This window comes from Crassostrea angulata, chromosome 8 (genome assembly GCF_025612915.1).
Source record: "Crassostrea angulata isolate pt1a10 chromosome 8, ASM2561291v2, whole genome shotgun sequence".
Lineage (NCBI taxonomy): Eukaryota > Metazoa > Mollusca > Bivalvia > Ostreida > Ostreidae > Magallana > Magallana angulata.
This window is the reverse complement of record NC_069118.1, coordinates 19,994,288-20,016,830: the sequence shown is the minus strand read 5'-3', so window position 1 is coordinate 20,016,830 and position 22,543 is coordinate 19,994,288. Positions and strand designations below refer to the sequence as shown.

The 22,543-nt window shown below is 32.8% G+C and overlaps 1 protein-coding gene across 1 annotated transcript; it reads right to left on the bottom strand.

Annotated features, from left to right (window-relative positions):
• Positions 1 to 2,972: 2,972 nt before the first annotated feature.
• LOC128160434 (xanthine dehydrogenase/oxidase-like) lies at positions 2,973 to 21,846 on the bottom strand. Its single transcript, XM_052823751.1, has 35 exons — positions 21,682 to 21,846; positions 20,875 to 20,932; positions 18,720 to 18,816; positions 18,353 to 18,461; positions 17,956 to 18,082; positions 17,491 to 17,543; positions 17,251 to 17,313; positions 17,073 to 17,141; positions 16,466 to 16,610; positions 15,683 to 15,850; positions 15,296 to 15,372; positions 15,055 to 15,145; positions 14,795 to 14,898; positions 14,401 to 14,585; positions 13,910 to 14,057; positions 12,773 to 12,947; positions 12,310 to 12,488; positions 12,025 to 12,144; positions 11,645 to 11,866; positions 11,359 to 11,422; positions 11,161 to 11,230; positions 10,849 to 10,936; positions 10,544 to 10,630; positions 9,110 to 9,301; positions 8,691 to 8,836; positions 8,424 to 8,505; positions 8,103 to 8,198; positions 7,730 to 7,858; positions 6,896 to 6,970; positions 6,724 to 6,776; positions 5,260 to 5,380; positions 4,372 to 4,458; positions 4,052 to 4,225; positions 3,616 to 3,783; positions 2,973 to 3,533 (listed from the first exon to the last, which is right to left on the bottom strand). The coding sequence occupies exons 1-35, from the start codon at positions 21,730 to 21,732 to the stop codon at positions 3,492 to 3,494; spliced, it is 3,915 nt and encodes a 1,304-aa protein (XP_052679711.1). The 5' UTR covers positions 21,733 to 21,846; the 3' UTR covers positions 2,973 to 3,491.
• Between the last annotated feature and the right edge of the window lie 697 nt (positions 21,847 to 22,543).

Below are 22,543 nucleotides of genomic sequence, written 5' to 3'. Positions count from 1 at the left end.
TCGTCTAACAACAGTTTTTGCGATTCCTTGCTACACGTTCCTTGATCATCATGATTGTTACAATGCACTTGGTTTACCTGACCACCCAGTGGACATACAGATGGATTGCCTCAAAATTCCAAGGTACAGAATGTATGTCTACCACCGCACTGATCATTGCTTACAAAACAATGTAATTCAATTGATTAAAGGTTTTCCGTGTAATAAAACATGCAGACTGTCATGCACTTAGTATATCTTTTTGTATTTTAAAAAAAAATACAAGAAGAACAAATGAATAATTTATAAGCTTTAATATCATCGACAGTTTTTATTGAAATGACGACAGTGTTAATTAAGGTTGGACTGATATACATGTATAACTTTCATACTTATTTAAATACAAGATTCTGAATTGTCTGGTATAAGACTATCAAATTTGTTGTCTTGTGTTACTTTTTGTATCACTAATCGTAATACTACTAATGCATAATTAATTGTATAAATCTTTATAATTGTAGATAAAACTGACAACGTCGGAACAACGTCTACGGAAGCCACCGTACCAACTGTCACTCAAAGGACTAGTGCCCCGCCCCAGGCCACGCCCTCCTCAGACAACTACTGCGGCTTTCGAAGAGGATTCTTGTTGTAAAAGAGGAACACTATAATCATGAACCTGTCTTTCCATTGTGATATCGTTTATATTCTGCACATTTTTTTCCAGTCCATTCATTGGTCTCATTTTATCACGGAACCAATCTATAAGTTTCTAGAATTTATCAAATAGTAATGTAGGATGAAAAAGATTGGTGAGAGGTGGGTGGTGGTAGGGGGTGTTCCCACTGCTGGTCCTGTGCCGGGTTGCTATAACATGTATACATAGTACAGAGCTGATGTTATCGAACTCTGTGGTATTATGCGGTACTGTGGGAAACGAAGAGTGTAATTGTCACAAAACACGGTGTCTGATGAGGACAACATTGTGCCAATCGCTCGAAGTCCGAGTCGTTCTCCAAAGCCAATGCATTGATGTACAAATGGTTGTACTGTGTTTTACTTCGGGACAAGAAAAACAAGGAGCGGATCGAGGATCTGATTTTAATCAGATTGGTTCGGGACCAGCTGTAAAATGACATAAAAGTAGGAATGAAAAGAGCAACAGGACACAGACGACTGCAAACAATTTTGAGTAGCAGAGTGATATATTTCTGCAAGGCAACACTCCCACCTACCCATCCACCTTATCATAACGAGCAAAATGATTTTATTTATCACATTTGTTATTTTCTTGAATTATTTGTACTGAAGATAATAAACATGCAGTTAATACCTATATGAAGTGTTCTTATTTGATTTGTCTGGTTAAATGTTTACATTTGACTACTTCTAGTAGAAAGAATAAGTTCACTGATTCAGTGTGATAGAAGTTTCTATTGTTAGTGATGATCTCCCGGATGACAGTGATAAAATCATGCGCATATATTTTTTATTGGTCATCGATTGTTGATAATTCAAGATATTAAGTGTAAACTTCAATTATCATTTTTTTACTATCACTAGTTTAAACTTTGAAATTAATTGCAAGTCTTAGAGAACTTATCTGAGCTTCATATGTTCCTATTTGATGACCATTAACTTTTACATATCTTTTCATATTTTTGAGCTATAGAAATTATTCTCGTTTGATCTTGAATATTTATAAACTGTAGTATCTTCTTAAAAGACACTAAATTGTACGTCGATAACAAGCTAATTTTGCCTTTAGGTATGATACTTAATTACAATACATATGTCAAGTACATCAAATACTTATGTATAAATATTTTGTCATTGTTTTGCCCAGGGTTGGCAAAAAAGCGGGAAATACTCATATTTCCCAGGACGGTGGGAAATACTGGTAATTCCCGGGAATTACTGGTATTTCCCGGGAAATACTGGGAAATAAAGTACAACTACATATTAAAGTACTTCATACTCAGTCTAAATCAAATCTGTAGGGATGTAGACAATAGTACACCTTGTCAGCAATAACATTTTATAATTGTCTTTGATTTTATCAAGTTTTGATAGACCAGTAATGCATTGGTTATCTTCCTATGAATATTCTAAACATGGCTCATTCATACACCATTGATATTTATTTTTAAGATTTAAGTCAAGTACTTGATAGGTGCATCTATACAGTTATCATAAACATGATATCAAAAGTTCTGTTTTCTATTTATTTGATGTATGTGAAAATGGGCCAAGAAAATTATGAAAATTAAAGTGTGACTGTGTCACTACCTCAGTGTGCAACACACCCAAGAAGAAGACAATTAGCCACACTCATAATATATATCTCCCCAAAACAGGAGCACAAAACTGTCAAGAGTCAATTATTTATGAAAACAACATGTGTGATTATTTAATTGTTACTTGTAACACCTACAGTAATTATAACAGTTTATTTTGTGCTTTGAATTATAAATCTGTTAAACACAAAACTTGGGGTTCAAAAAGCTGGACTAAAATATGTACTCTAGCAGCTATAGAAGGCTTTGGGAATAGGTGGTCTGGTGAATTTAAGATTTATGAACTGACAGTGAAATAGCAAAGTATGCTAAATTGTGTTTTGATACTTATTGTTAATATCTTATATCCTAAACATACATTTTACATTGAACAAATTAAAGAAATTAAGATTAAAAATTTGTATTTCCAAGTATTTGCCAGTTAGTGAAAATCAGTAGTATTTACTGGGACGGGAAATACCGGTATTTACCACCGGTAATTCCCAGCACTGGTATTTCCCGGCCAACCCTGGTTTTGCCCCAATGAAGACATGAGATCACAGCACGTTACTTTAACCTCCTTATCACACATGAATCTGAATTAGAGGATCCAATTAAAAAAATATATATTCATCGTAGAGAGATGCGCACCACAATAAACATACATGTAAAACTATTAAGTAATCAATGAATATTATTAAAAAAGCTTAAGTGCAATAATTTTTATTCAAGTTTAGAATTTAAACACATCATAATATTGTTCATCATTCATCAAACAGATGTACATGTACACAACCATGCAAACAATTTATATAAATCTAAATCAAAATTAATTTTATGCCAATTTATCAATCATATATCATTAAAGATTGGCGTTAAGATCAATTATATTAACACTCAAAATATAACAGCAAAATATTAAAATTGTCTTTTAATTAATAATTGTTTGATAAGATAAAATGGGTGCAGTCACATGATTGAATTTATTTTGTAAACATCTATTGTTTTGTTCAGTGGAATATAGGGAATTTTCATTATCGCGGTAATTCAAAAGTTATACTATACTATATTATGTAGATATAAATACTACAAGCAAATTCCTTAAAGTCAAACCAACAGAAAACACAGCAAGAACTCTTCAAAACTAGATTTTTGGGTTTGCAAATTTCAACAATGAAACAAATATAATGTCTTTTAATGTGCTGCATTTATATAACAAAAAAATCCCGACCATTTCTACACTTGAATCTTCTTCTTTTGTTCTTTGACACCGATACACTGAAAGAAACACAATCAAACTTACAACCTGTAAAATCATATAAGCATGCACTAGTTCTGTAAACACTGCAATTCTATTTACCCTATCAACAATAGGCCCTGCGCATGCCATTCGGATTCTCTCTGGAGTTGCTGGACATTCCAAACGACAGTTTCCAGACAATCCATTCGCCTCCCGTGCCGCCAACACGGCTTCTCTCAGAGCGAGGTGGACGGAAACAGCCAACAGGAAAGGCGGCTCACCGATGCCCTGAACATTAGGGAATATTCAGTGAAACATGTGATAATTTGGTGTATCACTTTTTTCAATTAACTACTAAATAAATTAAACCATAGACAAACTGAAAAAAACACTAATACGACTTTAATTCAAATTTTGTTACAAACATTATTAAATGTACATAATATGTTTCGTAGTTGGTAATAAAAGAAATTTTCATGAATGTCAAGCACGTGTTGATGCACATACATTGTAATGGCTAACTTTTAACTAGTGAAATTTAATATAATAAACCAACCTTCGAAGAATATAAATCTTTATGTCCACCGGCTGCTTCTTTCAGCAGCGAGACATTGAAATCTTTGGGAATATTTCTTATTCCGGGTATTTTATAGTTGATCGGACCAAAAGCCTCAATACTACCGACGTCTGGGTTTACGGTTAGCTGTTCTGACGTCATCATTCCACATCCCTTTTAAATGTAAACAAACCCGCGTGTGATATTGACTTAGAGTACGCAGGTATAAATGCGTGATTTATTTTACAAGATGAATTTGCTTAATTGTTCAGGAAGAAGTATTTTAAAATTATGACAAAGGGTTCAACTTTTAACAATACCTGAACAAAACCCCCTTCAATCTGACCGACGTCGATAGCAGGGTTTAAACTTTTCCCAACATCATACACTATGTCCGTTTTCAAAATCTGAAAGATATATATATATATATATATATATAATAGTTATGCTTTGTATTCTACGAAAGATTTTACTGTATTCTTTGCATACATCTGTTTATCTTGCCGTAAAATGTAAAAAAAAAAAACAACGTTGGCTTATCACAATAGTGAAGGAATTTCAATATTTTATGTGATAACACATACATGTAATTAACTTACAAATTATGTTACAAAACTAAATGCTAATTGCATTTTATTAACGAGTAAAGATATACAATTGGTATCATATAACTGCATTGAAGTACACAAATCCGTGGTTTACTTTTTATATTTACATTTTCAACTGTCTTTGTCTGTGATAACATATCAAATCAATTTTGAAGCGTACATTGTAAAAATAGCCCTATAATTTCATAAAAGATGAGCATCACAAATGGGCGTGTCTTGTAGCATAACCGAAAAACGGTATTGACTGCGCCGCGTAAATATACATAGTATGTGCTACATGAAAAAAGGGGTTTTTAAAAATGTTGTTTTAAACGTGTAGAAATTGATTATAATATAAATATAAGTAATAAGGAATCATTCTTTGAATATAATGAGGTGATACATGTAATTACGGTCGGAGTGTGGTCAAATCTATCATAAAGCCCTTATTGAATTTGACCACGCCCCCGACCAAAATTATACCCTCATTAAATTCAGTTCATTCATTCATTCATTTATTCAATTCCTTAAATAAAACTTAAATTCTTAAATTTGATAAAAGGCAAAAATGTTTCAAAATGTCTCTTAAAAAAAAGAGACCAATAAAAAAAAAATGAAAACCTGGTGTTCCCCGGTGAGCACATCGACCTCAACCAATGAACAAGCAGCTCCATAACCATGGTACTGACAATACTCCCCGCCCTCCTCTTGTTTACTGAAGTCATAACCTTTATCACGTGGTCTGTAAATAAAATTCAGTACAACGCACTTATAACCAAGTGTCAGGGACAGGCGATTTTGTTTCGTTATAAGCGTAATTAGTTACGTCTGTCAAATTTGCAAAATGTTTTTAAGGTGGATCCCTACTCAGACGCGTCATCAATGTAGCAGATATAATAAGCTTTAAAATCGAAAACGATATTTGTTCGGATTTACCCTTTTTTGCCCTAATTTTTAATGTTTAATTGATAATTCTGAATTTGATAGAAGCAGTCAAGTGTAAATAATGTCTACAAGTATATAAATGTTTTGATCTTATTGAGTCCAATAGTTGAAAATCGTGAATTTTTGTACTGAGATTTTAGTACGTTTGTGTTTATACATGTATATGCAGAGGAAAGGTACTGTTTATCCAAAAAATTAATTTGTACTCAATACATGTAGTTTTGAAAGAAGAATTTTAGGGTTTATCAAAGCAAAGAAATAAAAATCTGTTTTCTGATGTATTTTTAGATTGTGTTCGTGACACTTTTTTAGCTGCATTTGTTAAGGGGGTATATGTGTTCTAAAGGTCGTAGAAAAAAAAGAAGCATGTGAAGCTTTTTCTTTTTAGTTGCAGTAGACATAAATCTAATAATTGAAAGTTTAAAAAATGGTGTTTAACCATTATAACATTTTTAAGATAAGTTAAAATATGTGAAATTATGTAAAAATTATGAAATAGCATTTTTGTAACATTTCATTTTAAAATTTAATTTTAATCAATCAAATAATGATAATCACACCTGTTATGACTTTGTTACATTATTAATGATTAATTAAAACATTTGAATCTTTGTTTTGCTTTGATATTTTTTTAATATGAGCCAAATAATGATTTTGGTTGAAATCATGTGAAGGGGGTATGCATCCTCATTACACTCGTATTCGCTGTAACCCTGTTTTACGGTACCGTTATTTTGCATCAGATATCAATATTTGATATTGACCAAAGAAATCTGTCTTCAGATACTAGATAATTAATTTTTATAATATCTATGCTATGACATTCTTACATTTTTGGATGAAAAAATTAAAAAGTTTCATATATCAAGTATGTTGTAGGTGCATTTATATCCACGAAATTTCGACGCCGCGAATATAATATACAACACTCTACTTAGTACTGTGATCAAGTAAAGTGAGATTGTGGAAGGTATTTCAAATCCTTTTTTCTTCCGTCCAAATACAACTTAGTGCAAATATAAACTTTGCACAATGTTTGTTCATGTATTGATTATATTTTTTAGAATGATTTTATAATTCAACATTCTGGTATTTGAAAACAAAAAATTGATATCTCTACTGAGTAATTATCGGTCTTACTTATAATATCCTGTGGCTGACAGGCTTATCCTACTGAAAAACGCCGCCTGGATCTATATCATAAAATAAAACAATTAAAAATATCAAATATAGATTTAAAGACTCTAAAAAACAAATGCATTTAATAAATGTAGACTACAGTGATCTTCATTAAGAAAACTCATAGGTATACCAATTCATTCCACGAGGCCTGGGGCATTGCTTGTTCCAGCACCTTTAATCTCTCTTTTATAGTCTCACATGCAATCTAGAAAAACAATACATTGATTAGAGACTACAAAAGCCAACACAGCCTTATCTAATCAATGTGCAAGTATATCGTATGACCATTCCTGTTTTTATCACAGAGACTTGGTAAACACAAATCTTAGATACTATCTATCGCACACTTTATCATACAAATACTTTGCATTATTCTGAGTATATATTTTGAGACACCAGTGATTTTCCATATAATAGATACATGTATTCTCGTAAAAAAAAACATATTAAACTAGAGCGGTACACCGTTCTGGGAAAAAATTATGCAACGCATATTAACACAGTTCCAAATTTAATCGAAAACAAGTTTTCAAGAAATGTCCTTCTATGTTGAGCTTATACTACATGTAGTATATACTATACCTGTTAGCGAGTTATGTAATTTTTTTCTGCAATGATCGCTACCTTCATAACCCGCATGAATCATCCGAGAAAGCAATTTATTGTTAATATTTACATCTTTACGTAACAAATTAATTTATTGATCGTAAAAAGTAAGTAAAATTAACTAAATTATAGTAAATGTACATCAGTACGTTAGATAAAATAAACAGCCAAATCGTCTCCTGTGAGACTTTGAGTCTGACATCATCTTGATTATTTCGTGCAGTCCGTGATTTTTCTTAGGTCGCTGTAGGTTTCGACAATCGATAAACGGGGGCGTATAGATTCCGTCCTGTCTGATTCTGTAGAGCTATGGACTAACTATAAGTTTCCGTAAGAAATAGTTGGTGGATCTAAGTACCTTGACCGCCCCTCCGTTGATATCTGCCGCAAAGCTCCCTCCCGATTCTATTGTGTTTGGAACAGAGTAAGTGTTTGTTTCACACAGATGGACGAAGTCTAAAGGAACTCCTAATACCGTAGCGGCAATCTGCATATCATACAAACATATAAGTAAGTATTGAGACAAATGAATCAATTATATCGAATTTCAATTGCATGGTTCATAAAATTAAGACTTTTAATTTTTAGTATGTACTTTTACAAACTTACGAAAATTATCTTAAATCGATAAACATTATTGCTTATATTTGAGAAATAAAATGAATTAATAAATACAAGTATGAAGTATATTTTTAATGGAAATCCCTCTTCTGTCTTCTTTGTAATGTTACCTGACACATCTTGGTGTGGAGACCCTGTCCCATCTCTATCCCACCGTGCGATATCAGAACAGAACCATCCAAGTACACGTTGACCAGGGCACCGGCCTAGATTCAAAGTGAAACTGATTTCAAAATACTTACTTTTTCAAAATGCAAGAACATGCGTGCACATGTTTTATTAGCTAGTATGTTCTACAAGGCATAATTACCATGTTATACCAAACAAATGATTTTCATTTGTGTTCTTTGGTGATTTTCAAAATCAAAGTAAAATATTAGAAGTTACTTGTAATTTCAAACCACGTGTATCGTAATATTTTGAAGAATTACCTGATTTAACAACAAAGGTGGATATCCGAAGTAGAAGATGCAAGGCGACATAGCCAGGCCACGTTTTCTACATGTATTGTCTCTGAAATAGTTCTGGTAATTTTACCAAGATGTTTTCAAAATACCTCTTTTTTTCAATTTTACCTATGGATTGAAACCCATGTACAGGTATTTCGTTTGCTTTTAATAAAAGAAATCAGTTTCAGTATTTTTACAGAAAGAAAATGAATAGGTTAATGAGCATTCATTTATTTTTGCTTTAATTACTTATTGAACGTTGCGACTTCTTTTTCCATGGTTTCGAATTTGCTCTGACTTTTACAATCATCCCAACATCGTGGTAGATTAAAATCGGTCAGGACTTTCCCATACGGGTCCGTATCTCCCTCTTTGTAGGTGTTCAACTCTCTCAACTTTATAAGTTGAAATTGCAATAATATAGTGCGTGTCTCATTGTTATAAATTACTAATCAAAAAAAAAAGCTATTGAAGCTGATTTTGTCTTTTTTCAACACTTAATGGACACATTCTTATGGATATTTATGATATAATTTCATCAGTCAAGATTTTAATAATTTCAAGGCATAATGGAATTAGCTCTTCAATAATATCTAGAAACCAAGTCAAAAAAATTTACGTATCAAGTATGATCACGATGGGTTTCGCAACCTCAGCAGCTTGCTCACCTTATTGAAGGACATGTTCAAATGCTTTGCAATGTCAAACATCATTGTCTGAATGACAAAGTGCGCCTGGGGTAGACCGAAGCCCCTCATGGCGGTGCTGGAGGGGATGTTAGTTTTACACAGCTGCCCTGTTGAGTGATAGTGGGGGATGTCGTATATGCTGGCCATCCCTGTCATCATTTGATCAATAACCTGAAATACCCAGGACGGACGTCAAATTTTGACGGGTCTGCATGCAGGTGTCATGCGTATAAATTATGTTATTACCTAATCAAAGGGATTTTGTTGTTTTATTACATATTAAATATTTGCGTCTATTTTGAACTGCCGGTCAATAGACTGCGATCTATTAGACCGCCGGTCAATAGTCTTCGATCTATTGGACCGACGGTCAATAGACTGCGATCTATTGACCGCCGGTCAATAGACTGCGATCTATTGGACCGGCAACGTATTTCCGAACGCTGGTATGTTAATGTTACATCCTTTCGATAGTTCTCATGGAATGTATATTCCTTTACATAGACGCTGTTTTTAGTACTTGGTGAAACCAAATTCAATGTTATCAAAATGGAGTATCAAATAATCAATAGTTTTAAAGCCTGATATAAGGTAAAAGACTACATGTATTTAAAATCTAATAGGTTGAAGATTCCCCCTTCTTTGTGTAAACTATTAAATTGAGATGTTGTAATGCATGCAACAGGTTTTGTGCATGTAAAAGATGAAAAAAAATCTTAGTATATTGCATAATGGCACGAAAATCATTGCAATATGGAAATTGTAAACCCCGAAAACTAAAAAAGGAATTAGGTAATAAAACAATTATTTAACGCTTGAACAGTCAATAGACCAGAATTTTTTCCCTTGGTGCAGGGAACAGCTCAGTATGATCTATTGCCCTCGGCCGTTGGCCTCGGGCAATAGATCATACTGAACTGTTCCCTGCACCTCGGGAAAAATATTCTGGTCTATTGACTGCTAAAGCATTAAATAATTGTATAATAGTTATTAGCATGCACGCAAATTTACCCTACAATAAATGATAACCTACAAAATACATGTACAGTATGATCGACAATGAAAGGTCATGTTTCATTCACAATTGCATCATTTAATCCTTTCTATAATTCATAGGTCTATCTAAGACAAGACTAAATAAACTGTTAATGTCAGTGTCAAACCTTGTTGAAGGTCTTGTTAAGAAAAATGGCCAAAAGTCGATGCGCTGCACCTATAATTTTAATCTCCATAGATAGAATAAGACCCGCTTATAAATGTTCGCGTCCTCTAAGACTACTACATGATGTCATGATGTCGATAATGATTGTTCTTAGGTACAGACCGTTATTTTATGCATCACATTAAATCAATTCTTATTGTGTGTTTTCATGTGTTTATATGCGATATTATGTATTTCATGCCAACACTTACAAATGGACTCATCGCTTGGACAACACCGGCATTTGCGTAGAATTTCAAAGAAAGCGCGTTTATTTTTCCATCCTTGTTGAAGCCAACCTATTCATAAGAAATACTTGTAATGTTAAATCTGAATTATCAGTTATTACTCTATTAGATTAACTCATAGAAGAATGATGAAAATATGTAGTTACGTTTAAAAGCAGGTAAAGTAAGTTCTTTCTTTATTAGATACCAAAGTTTTGTTTAAAAATGCAAGAAGCGCTATGAATATTTTTTGATACAATGTATTAAAGGTAAGGCGGTGAAGTATTCACCTTATAAAAAGCCTTTGTGCCGTGGCGTTTTCCAGTTGATTTTACGTCATAATCTCTTGGGAAAACGCATCGAACTGGCCTGTTAACTCTAATAAACACGGAAACGAAAAATGGTTTTAATATTTTCATAATACCCAAGTTAATTTTCATTCATGCAGTATCAAAGTTGACATCGGTGAAAAGTTTGCAGCTATTTTAGAACCATTTATCAATAAACGTTTGTACATTGTCTCACTGTTAATTGTGTAATAGAAACAAAATAAAAAATCCTCTCTGACAAACCAAACTTTATAAATACAAAATAATTCTTACTTCCATGCGGCAACTGATGCAATGCCAGTCTGTGGAACAATATCAATAGACTTTCCACCAAACGCACCACCTAAAAATAGCACAAACACACGCATGATCTGATATGTTTCGATCATGATTCTGTTGAAAATCAACAAAACAAAAAAAGAAATATACAATCACAGATAATGTTATTCGGAATTTCAACGTTTGACTTGCCGATTCGTTTGACTCTGACGTTTACTCTGTTACACGGGATTCCCAAAAACTCTCCTATGTGTTTCTGGTCAAAAAGAAAAACAATTACAATCATCAGAAATCATATATCTATAACCATGACAAAAGTGAAATAAATTTCATCATCTCAATCTCATGAAAATAAGTTCTTTGATCCGCTCCGATAAATTTGATGTCGTAAGTGTAGCGACATCGAATTTGTCGGAGCGGATCAAAGATCTGATTTTAATCAGATTGCTATCACCTTGATGAGCTAATACTGCACTACCTGAGTTCCTGTTGCATCTTGGGTACCGGTAAATACTTCCATCTCCCTGTCCTCTTTTTTCGGAACTACAAGAGTCGAGCAGGGCTCCAAGTACAGATGTTCTTGGGCTCCTGTCTCTACAACGCCTTCCAGCGTCACTTCCGATTCTTTCATCCCTTGTTCCAAGTTTCCTCGGACAGTAGAGTTGGAGAAATCAAATAAACTTGCTTTCTCTATTGCATCCTTACAAAAGAAGCAGTTACAATTAAGCCCAGTCTTTGATTAAGAATTATTTTTGTTGTATCACATTAAATATTTTTAAAACATGCAGATAAGTTAGAAAATGTATTGCAAATTAAATCTTTCATAGATAATCAAGTATGTCAAGACAATCTATTTACGTCAATGGTGAAAACAGCGGGGAGATCTTCATATTCCACTTTGACAAGCTTGACCGCAGCTCTTGCCTCTTCTCGTGTGTTGGCGAGTATACCTGCGATTGGTTGTCCATAGAAGAATACCTGAATAGCAAGTAGATATAAACTCACATGTTATTTATTCTGTTAACTTGATACCAAGGTATATGTCACAGTTATTCTTCAACTTTTATATGTAAAATTATTAAATGATAACAACATTGAATTAATATCGACATACATTTAAAAAAAACAACAGAATAAAATTACTTCTGGATGTGCAAACAGCTGTGATTCAGGAAACAGTAGTCCATAAAGGTTTTTTCCAGGTACATCTGTGTGGTCAACAAAATCCACTACCCCAGGGGCTTTCAAAGCATTTGAGAAGTCGACGGAGAGAATTTTGGCCCGAGCGCGGGTGCTTGGAACCAAAGCTAAAGCCAACTCAGCTGTGTGCAGAAACATTATCACAATGTTTAAATTAAAGATCATTTACACACTTCAGAACATTTAATACTATTTTAAACTGGCATTGTAACGAATTGGGTCAAACTTTTAAAAAAAAAAAATGTAATTTGTATTTTCTGTTCAGCAATATATTTATTACAGCTTAATTAAATATATAAGTAAACAACAACATTGATCAGGGCTAATTTACAGCAAACTTTGGTTAAAAATAAGAAATCGTCAGATCAAATGGTGATCAGAATGAGTATTTGTTAAACAGTAGTACTTTTATATTCTGGTATGTCGTCCACATATACAGCTTCTCCAGTAGTGATACTTTTGGCGGCCATGTGAGGAACAGGTTGCCAGACTATCGTACTGCCGTCAGCCGTCGGTACATCGTATATCTGCGTTCCTTTGGAAGTGGTAGGAGTTAGACCGAAAGCGGCTTCATCCGATAACTGTAATTGTTATACTTTCATGTTAAATACTGAAATCTGATTGGCTTAGATGCAATTAATAATCCGTTCTATTACCCTCAGCGTTAGCAACACACTTAGCAACGGGTAACATTACGAATTGTTACATGTGCGAAAATTCTGCGCGTACGGTTCGCCGTAGAATTCAGGTCATTCCTATAAAAAGGCAGTAAAGTTTTCTTTAAAGCAATATGAGCTGTATTTCTTAGAATTTTATTTTACTTCAAAAACACGCTAGTATGATAAGTCTGCACTTAATTTAAACTCTTATGATAAAAAAGGTTTGAAAGAATTATTAATTTTCGTCAGAGTAAAGATTTCTCTTCTAAGGAATATATAGCAGATCAATTTTTGTACAGGACGACAATAATTTAATTTTGCTTCATTTAAGGCTTCTTTACGGCTTTTCCAATAAAAATATGTCTAACAGAACTTTAAAAACCATGATATTTTTGTCATTTTAGTAGAAAAGAACATATTTCGTAAAAAAAAATTCAGCATAAAAATTGCAGCTCATATTGCTTTAAAATTAAGACATTCAGTATAATAAAATAAATAGTGCCTGTTTAGGAGGATAACAGTTGAAATTGACACCCCTCGAAAACCATTGTCAACCTCCGCTTCGCGTCGGTTGACAATGGTTTTCTCGGGGTGTCAATTTCAACTGTTACCCTCACAAACAGGCACTATTTATATAATATTGAATCAATATACAAATTACACGGCACACATCTAACTCAATACACAAATTATACAGCTTATATTCTGCTCTAAACCTTAAGTGAATTAACATGATTACTTATATATGTAGATCTAATAGAAAACAAACTTCATTATTTAAGATTCTATAATAAAGTTTCTCGGAATATTCTTGTCATCAAGAAACATGATGAAACATTCTAGGATTTGACGTATAAGGCATAATATGCATAACAACAATGTACCTTCAATAGTTTGCATAAACGTTTGTAAAACTTGAAGAAGAAAGCGGAAGCCAGTGTGATTTTGTATCTCAGCTGTTCGGCTTTAGAATTTTGCAGTTCCTCCACAATCACCTGACCAACATTTTCGAGTAATTTGTCTGTGCAGAGACTGCATAGAAAGAACACACGGTAAAACACAAATCAAATAATTCGAAAGATTGGTCTTCTTCTTTGTTAATTGTTCAGAACAAATAGTTTTTTCGCAAGTTTTTGACAATCCATACTCAATTTAATTCGTATAACAAAAACTTAAACAGTTAACAGAAGGACATAGCCTGGCAAATACTTTTTAAGAGCTTTGGTGTTTGTTGAGCTAAACTCAAATTGCAACTTGAAGTTTTCAAATAAAAATTTTCATAGATGTGAAAAATTTGCTACTAGTATTTAATGAACCATCGGACAGAAAAATGAGTCGAACAAAAGATGAAAACAATTTCTCTCTCTCTGTTTACCTTCCCCGAGATGATTCTCCTACTTTTGCTAGATACTGGGGCTTGTTTTCTATGTTCCCAACACAGAATCTCAAGTCCGTTATCTGTGACGTTTTTTCATCCATTTTGACGAGAAGTCCAGCATTTACAATAGCGTAATCCATCCCTCGTCGATAAGGCTGCTTTCCGAAAAATATGAACTCATTCTGCAAGATAGAGTAAATGTAAGTCTATCTGGTTGAATAAGGAATATAAACCTATATAACTTTGTAGTTATGTATTATGTGGTATCAATATGTGTAGAATCTGCAGTAGTATTACCAAACAGTCAATGAGTGATAAAAAAAACTTAATGAAACTATTTTGGTAAATTTTAAGAACAAAGAAAAGTCATATCCCCTATGTAAAGCAATACCTTTAGAAGTTTTGGTATCCTCACTGATATCAGAACTGAACCAGCAGGCAAAGATGTAGGATCAAAGTCCTGGGAGTATTTGACTGTAAAGGGCTCCTTGTCCGCTGTTATGTAATATAATACAATGTCTAAATACATGTACATCATTTTTTTGTTAAATTTGAGTAAAAAGTTTGATGTAAAAATGCAAGGTCTTTTGAGACAGTGTGAAAAAAAACCTCGCTTATTAACAAAAAAAAATATGCTGTATTTTTCTGTACCGCTGTATTGAAAAGTTAGAGTTGCTTCGCATGTGAGCATAAACGTCTGAAGGTCATGGGGTCCAGTTGTCATAAGATGGCCGCCAATCGTCTACAACCAACAATAGTATATATTTTTTTCGAATATTAGACTTTTTGACGAATATAAAAATTAATGTTGTTCCTTTTTATGCAAGGAAATGTCGGGATATAACTATTTGTATATTTCACATAGTAATAACGCATAAAATTTCAAGCCTACCGCCACATTCCTAACTTGATCCGCCGCTATCCATCGTAGTCCTTCCAACAAGGCAGCCACCAGAGTCCCTTCGTCATCTATAAAATATCAGTTTCATGTTTCTCCTAAAATACTAAAGAGCTTGTTCATTCAAACTTATAAAAGATTAAGTAATTCATTTTATAAATGTAGAAACTTTATCATCTAGAATGCTGATAAAAGTTTTCATCTTACCTATGGATAGTAAAATAATTAAAGCTTTTGTGTCCCATAATCGAATTGCTTTTATTAATAGTTGTTAATAGTGTACATCTAATTAACGGCTTATACATGCTTTGCAATATATTGTACTAACATGAATGCATAATTTTGTAATAACATTTTAAAAGATAACATTACATATTGCACCTTTCTCATCTTTGGTTTTTAGTGGCAATAGAAACTGCTCCATTTCGGCAAAAGTAACGGCCGACCCGAAAACAAACTCTTTCTCGTCTTGTTTTCTTTCCTTCAATTCTGACACCGCTGTACAGCTCACGAGGACGGGGGTTGTCCTTCTGTTCCGGATGTTGGCACCTTAATCATCATTAATGACATTTCTAAATAGTAAATATGCCAAAGTTTTAAAGGGAAAAAAATATTATCACTCATGATTTTATGAGTACATAAGACAGTTACCTTTTGTTTAACTCTATTTTTTAAAAATGCACTTCGACTTCGATCATCTATAAACCCGTTGAAATGATATATTAAATTTTAATTGCATTAGCCTTGGAAATAAATGTTGAAAATAATTTCTCTCCTTTTGACAATAGGATCAAAAAATTCTAAATTCTGATGAAAAAAAAATGTTCTTTTTATACGAAAATCGTTCTAACGTTGATTTAAAAAGTGGTTTTATTTTATAAATGTTGAAAATAATATCTCTCCTTTCGACAGTAGGATCAACAAATTCTAAATTTTGATAATAAAATTGGCGTTCTTTTTTAACCTAAAATAGTCCTTTCTAGTTCTTTATACAAAAGTTGATTAAAAAAGAGATTTTATTTCTTTGGTTGCATTACAATACAAATTTAAAAAAACTTGTTCGATTTAAAACTTGTATATCATTTGCTTCAAGATAACTGTTGGAAAAAAGTAATATTTTGAAGTTTAGCTTAGAATTTTTGACGTATTGACAATTATTTTTACCCAAAACAGTTTGAGCGCCCATGACTATTACTGCATCTGAATAGTTGGCTCTGATTTGGAAGAGATCTTTGAGAGAAGTCGGTCTATACCATGTGTATCCCCCGCCGATAAACTTCACCGACTTTTGGCGATAGCTGGAATCCGTCTGACATTAAAAAGTAATAGAGCTTTTACTGTGATTTTATTAATATTCAAGGTTATCAATTTTCGTGGATAAAGTAAAACTCACAGTTTCAATTATTAAGGATACGTAAATTCGTGGCCTTTGACCCTATCAGTACAAATTGTTAGTAGAACTTGCACTTCAATGAACATTTAATTTCATGGAATAAGCTTAACAATGAAATCCATGAAAATTGGTATTCGACGAATATTGATGAAATCACAGTATTTGTCATAACGAAACATGAGGCCTGCTTAGTAAAGCGGACGCTCAAATATGTTCACCAAATTCTAACATAAAATGTTTGTGTGTACAAACTGGACTCGCTTTGCTGAACAAAGGTATGTTTAGCTACATGTAGCATTGTCATTAGAAAGGAACTGTTGCAAACCATATAAAACAGCAAAGAATGATTTTATTTCCTGTTTTTGTGGCATTATTTACCTGTAGTTCATTCGGAAATATCACCTCTTGACTCTCATCCTTTGATGGCTTAAGGTCATTGCTTTTGTCCTAAAATTAAGATAAAATCAATATACAGTAATTCATCTTACGTCAGAAAACTCAGGCGATTTTGCGGTAAATTTACAATGAGGTAGATGGAATCAGCAATTTGACTTACTGCTTTAACTTCTTCAGCGCCGCCATCTTTGGACATACACTTTGATTCTCCACAAGGGCAACTCTAAAAAAAAACAGACAATGCGTAAAAAATTTTCAATTCCTACTCGCAACTGTGGATTTTGACAAATAATCTCATAATCAAACAAAATGGAAAAAAAAATAATTTTAACATATTTCTTTGGATTATCTGTTACATATACAAGGGTATGCGTAACTAAACATTGAAACCATGTAATACCTTTTTAAATGCTTCCAATATCGGTCGGTAACCGGTGCATCGGCACAGATTTCCTATAAAGAGCATCATGATAGAAGAATAAAATTATTGCCTTTTGAAAGAAGAATACCCGGTAATTATATTAATACAGAGCATGTAGAAGTTCTTGTTCCATTCCTATAGATCATTACATCCAATCTCTTTATTTTTAAAATTCATGATTTATTGATATAGAAACAGAGTTCCTGCTTATATCATGTAAATACATAAATTATAACTGCCTGTTTCCGCCGAATCGCAAAGTTAATTAAAATTAAATGCGTTTGTGCAAAATACAATATGCATTTAACGATAGTGTTTCGTCACATGCATTGGAAATTACAATTTTATTGTAAATGTTTACCATTTCATTGAGTTCTACACATAGAACAGTCCTAGAGCTACAATTATGAGAGCAAAAAAATGAATTGGCGTTTTGTTTTCTACCTTCTAAAGCTCTTTCAAGGTCGTCAGGGGTTGGACTGGGGTTGTTTCTGAAGAGTGTGTACATGGTCATCACCATTCCGGGGGTGCAGAACCCACACTGCAGTCCATGGTACTTCATCAGATTACTCTGTTGGTTCAAATTTTAAAAAAGAACTGATACTTTAGGGTACCAGAAAATCTTAACCAGGGGTCTTTTGAAATTTGTGCATATAAAATATATTAATTATTAACATGTACAATGTATGTTGTGAATTTCAAAAGTTGAAAAAAAAAATGCTTGGAAAACAAATCTTAAAGTTTGCATGTTGATCAGTCATCAGCGCTTTTGGTTTGACGTTATATTTTAGTCCAAGATGCAGATGTACACTATAAAGAGTTAGACGGTTTAAAACCCTACCTGGACTGTATGAAGACCATTCCTAGAACTTCCAACACCCTCTACTGTGGTGACAGCAGTACCGTGTAACGTACACAGGATGGTCATACAGGCATTGCAGGAATAGTGGCTCCAATGTTAAAGTCAACTAATCACAAATTCCTTTATGAAAGGAATGTCATTGATATATGGATACTTTATATGTTATTAAACTTAAACTTAAAAATCCTGATGTACTCTCATTAAGATACATATTTTTAATTATAAGAAAAAAATTATAATTAAAATAAAATACATACTTAAATTTTAAAATATTTGATAAGAATAAGATTGAACAAATATATTTTTTGTAACACACAAGTTCAGCGTTGAAGCTTTTTAAGGATACACGATTTTCTTCTGGTGGTGGTTGTAGTATGATATCATTACCGTACAGGCGCCACATGCTCCCTGACTGCACGCCTCCTTGGTTCCTGTCAGATACACTGGGGTCAGTGGTCAAGGTCAAATCATCGATACTGATTGAAAATCAATGATTTTGCTCTTCCGAATCCAAAGAGGTATACGTATGATTGATGAGGCAGAAAACACATGCATACATATATATATATATATATATATATATATATATATATATATATATATATATATATATATATATATATATATATATATATATATATATATATATATATATATATATATATATATACACACTCTTTAAACAAATTGAATGCAAACCGAATTCTGTCAGGTTTGTTGCATGCTGTGATCATATCACTGTTCACAGTGAGTGCTTATACAATGTTATACATCTTTTTAACAATGACATGGTACAGGTTTCAAACTATACAACCTGTTTAATCTTTTCGAATGTACCCCTTTATTGGACATTCATTTTAAAAAATTGTCCCTTTGTGCAATTTTTGTTAAGTAAGTAACTATTACAAACTTTACGCCTTTTATCAAACAAGGAGATCTTTGTCCTGCACAAAAAACATATATTATTTTTCAGAAATGTAGGATGTGGTTTTAAATGATCTTATATGAGGGTCGATTCAAAAGTAATGTCACAGATGCGATAAAATCGTGAAAAATCAAGCTACTAGTATTTCAATTAAGAACTGAATGCATAGTGTGACATTACTTTTGGAGCAACCCTTGTATCTTGAATGACTTTATATTTCCCTGAACTCTGATCAATCTAAAGACATCAAATGATTTGCAATGTCTAAAGACGTCAAATTATCAATTTTTATTTCAACATACACATGTATTTATTGAATAAACTCAATAGGATTGGACAACAGGCATCGCCTATGTATATCCTCTCCTGGGGCTCGTTTCAAAAGGGTCGTACGTCCAGACTTGGCGTTACGCCGGTGAAAATACGGGACTAGTTCGAATATTTGCGTTTCATTAAAGAGCGCATCTTTTCGTCCGACTAATTAAATATTTCTATCTATATAAAAATATAATAAAAACTAATATAAATAACAAATTTTGTTTTATAACCCCCAAAATTCACTTCAATTGAAATGCGAAATGACAAAGGGCGACAAAGGTCAGAAAATTGGATGTAAGTATAAAATTTACATTATGACAACTTGTAAATTTACACCGAACCAGTAAATTCAAAATTATGATAAAATGATAAAATAATACATATATATTGGACTACCTTATTACCTATATGATACATTGATAATTCTACTGAGAATATTACACAAGTTAAATACTTCAACCAAAATAATGCCGAGTAAGCCCGCTTTAAATTAAACATACGGATAAATCATTTAAGACTTCCATGTGTTTATGACACTAAAAAATACTTCTTGCGCTGGTATTCCAGAAAATCATAAACACTTTACCATTTTTTGGTTTCCGTTTTTTGTTTTATCTATTTGTATAAATTAATTTTGATATTATGTTCTTTTTGTTCGGTAAACTGTTGATGGAAAAGGAATATTATTTTTAAAAATAGTTTAACCTTTGTACATAGGGAAACAAGAATTAAATCTTAAATATTTTTAAGTAAAAATTATTACAATTGCTAGTTCCTCTAAAATTGATCATATTTTCACATGCTACATACACCTGTACATAACAAAGTAATAGAAACAGTTTCATGCATGTGCAGTGCTGCGCTGCAAAGACTTGTGCTAAAGCTATAGTCTAAAGTTTACGCCTCTAGTTACGCCGCTTTATGAAATGCAGAATACGCCCAACTAAGTTTCGGTGTAAGTCCTCGGACTAGACTAAAGTTAGGCCCAAAATTTAGGCCTCTTTATGAAACGACCCCCTGGTATAATGAGTCAGGTTACATAAGTTATAGTATACTGTTACATATCTAACTATAATTAAGTGTTTGAATAATAACATAAGTATATTATTTGTGAATTGTAGAGTTACAATAATATATGAGTATCTACATTATAATATTCTGATCTAGCTATACACAACGAATTAATTGTACAGTTTGAGAATCACATATCATTTGTAAGTGCATATGTGCAATGATTACAATTTTATATCAAGGATACAGTTTCGCCGTAAATACTTAATAAGTGTATCTCTTGGGTCCGGGTTTTCAATGGACACCTGGAGATATATCAGACTTTAGTTGTACAATCATACTTTTATTTGTTCATGCATTACAATTGGTGTTGCTTTCTTTATGTTAAAGCAAGCGAATTACAGATTGACATGTACAATAAATATAAAAACAGTCTATATCATGCGGCTAGAGGGCAGAGTGTCAGGAAGTCTGGACAATCCCTTCCTCTCGGAAAAATTGAAGCTTATCAAATTTACAGAGTAAAATTATAGGAAATAGGCCTAGAATCCCCACCATAACCCTAACCCTCCCAAAAAGAATTTGATCCGCTTATGAAGCCCTCTACTATAACGGCATTTTTATTCAACATGGGTGAATAGACCCGGGGTTTGAACTATTGATGGTGAAATGTCACAGGGTTCAAATGCATCAGATGGGAATGCACACAAGGCGAAACACAATGTATTATTACTAGTCTAATCATGTTTTTGTGCAAAAATAAATACAAATATTCATTAAGTAAGGGAGAACATAGCATTTTTGTATGTAAGAGTATGTTCGGATTTTGAGTCTCGAATGAGCCTTCTGGGCTTTCATAGATTTAAAGCTCCTGGGTGTTTCAGACCTTTAACTACTCATGTCTGTCACGATCGCTGATGGTTTATACACAACAATGGCAAAACTTGCAGTTCATATGAAAATAGGCATTTGAACTTAATATGACATTATAAACGTTATACTGATCAATCACTCAAAGCATTAATAATGTATGACTATGAAACATTAAAGGTACCTTTTTTCCATTGACAAAAAAGACAAGCGGAGCCCCTTCTAAGTTGTCCATCTTTTTAGTATATTAAACGTCCTACTAAAACTGACCTGCACGCTATCAAAGGCGTATCAGTAAACTTCTTCATGCAAACTAACAAAGATAAAACATGATAATGGGTTCATGGAGTTTTATAATATAATTATGGTGTGCAGTTATGGTAACAAATTACGGCATCATCCTCGGCATGTTCGATAACTCTAAATTATCCGGATTTTTTATACGAACCATAAATCTGCCTTTTATATAGACAAAGTTAATTTGTCTTGAAGTCTTGATATTATGCTATGCCATTTAACAGACTGTTTGGCTTAGTGTCTCCATGGATACCTACTACATGTACCTAAAGGTATAGAGGTTCGAGCCACCGTTGCACCGGTACAATCATGATCATTTGATCTCCAGTAGTATACGTTATTTATTCCATTATATTCATTGTGGTCAAAATTGCAATAATTTCGTAAATTGCATGGATACCATTAAAAAAAAAACTTTTTATCTTAGGCAAAAAAAAAATATGTGTGTTTCCTATTTCATCAAATTTTAAAATAGGGTAGGTAGGTCGGCTTTTTTTTTATTATTTAAAATGAGCTTTTAAGTTTTCCCCTTTCCTTGCATATGATTTTTCTATACAATAAGAAAATGTATTTTACAAGTGGAGCAATCGTGGATAGTGACAACTGTTACAGAATTGAAGCTTTCTTAAATCTAAGGTTTATTTGGAATGTATACGAATATTTTATTTTCATGTAAATAGAAAATATAAATATGAAAGCCACTATAAATTAACAGAGTATAATATTCATTACCACAAATATATCATATA

Coding starts and splice junctions, on each gene's coding strand:
- LOC128160434 (XM_052823751.1), bottom strand. CDS start 21,732: ATGGACAACTTAGAAGGGGCTCCGCTTGTCTTTTTTGTCAATGGAAAA. Junction 14,899..15,054: donor TCTAACTTTTCAATACAGCG/GTACAGAAAAAT, acceptor ATTACATAACAG/CGGACAAGGAGCCCTTTACA. Junction 14,058..14,400: donor GGAGAATCATCTCGGGGAAG/GTAAACAGAGAG, acceptor CTTTCTATGCAG/TCTCTGCACAGACAAATTAC.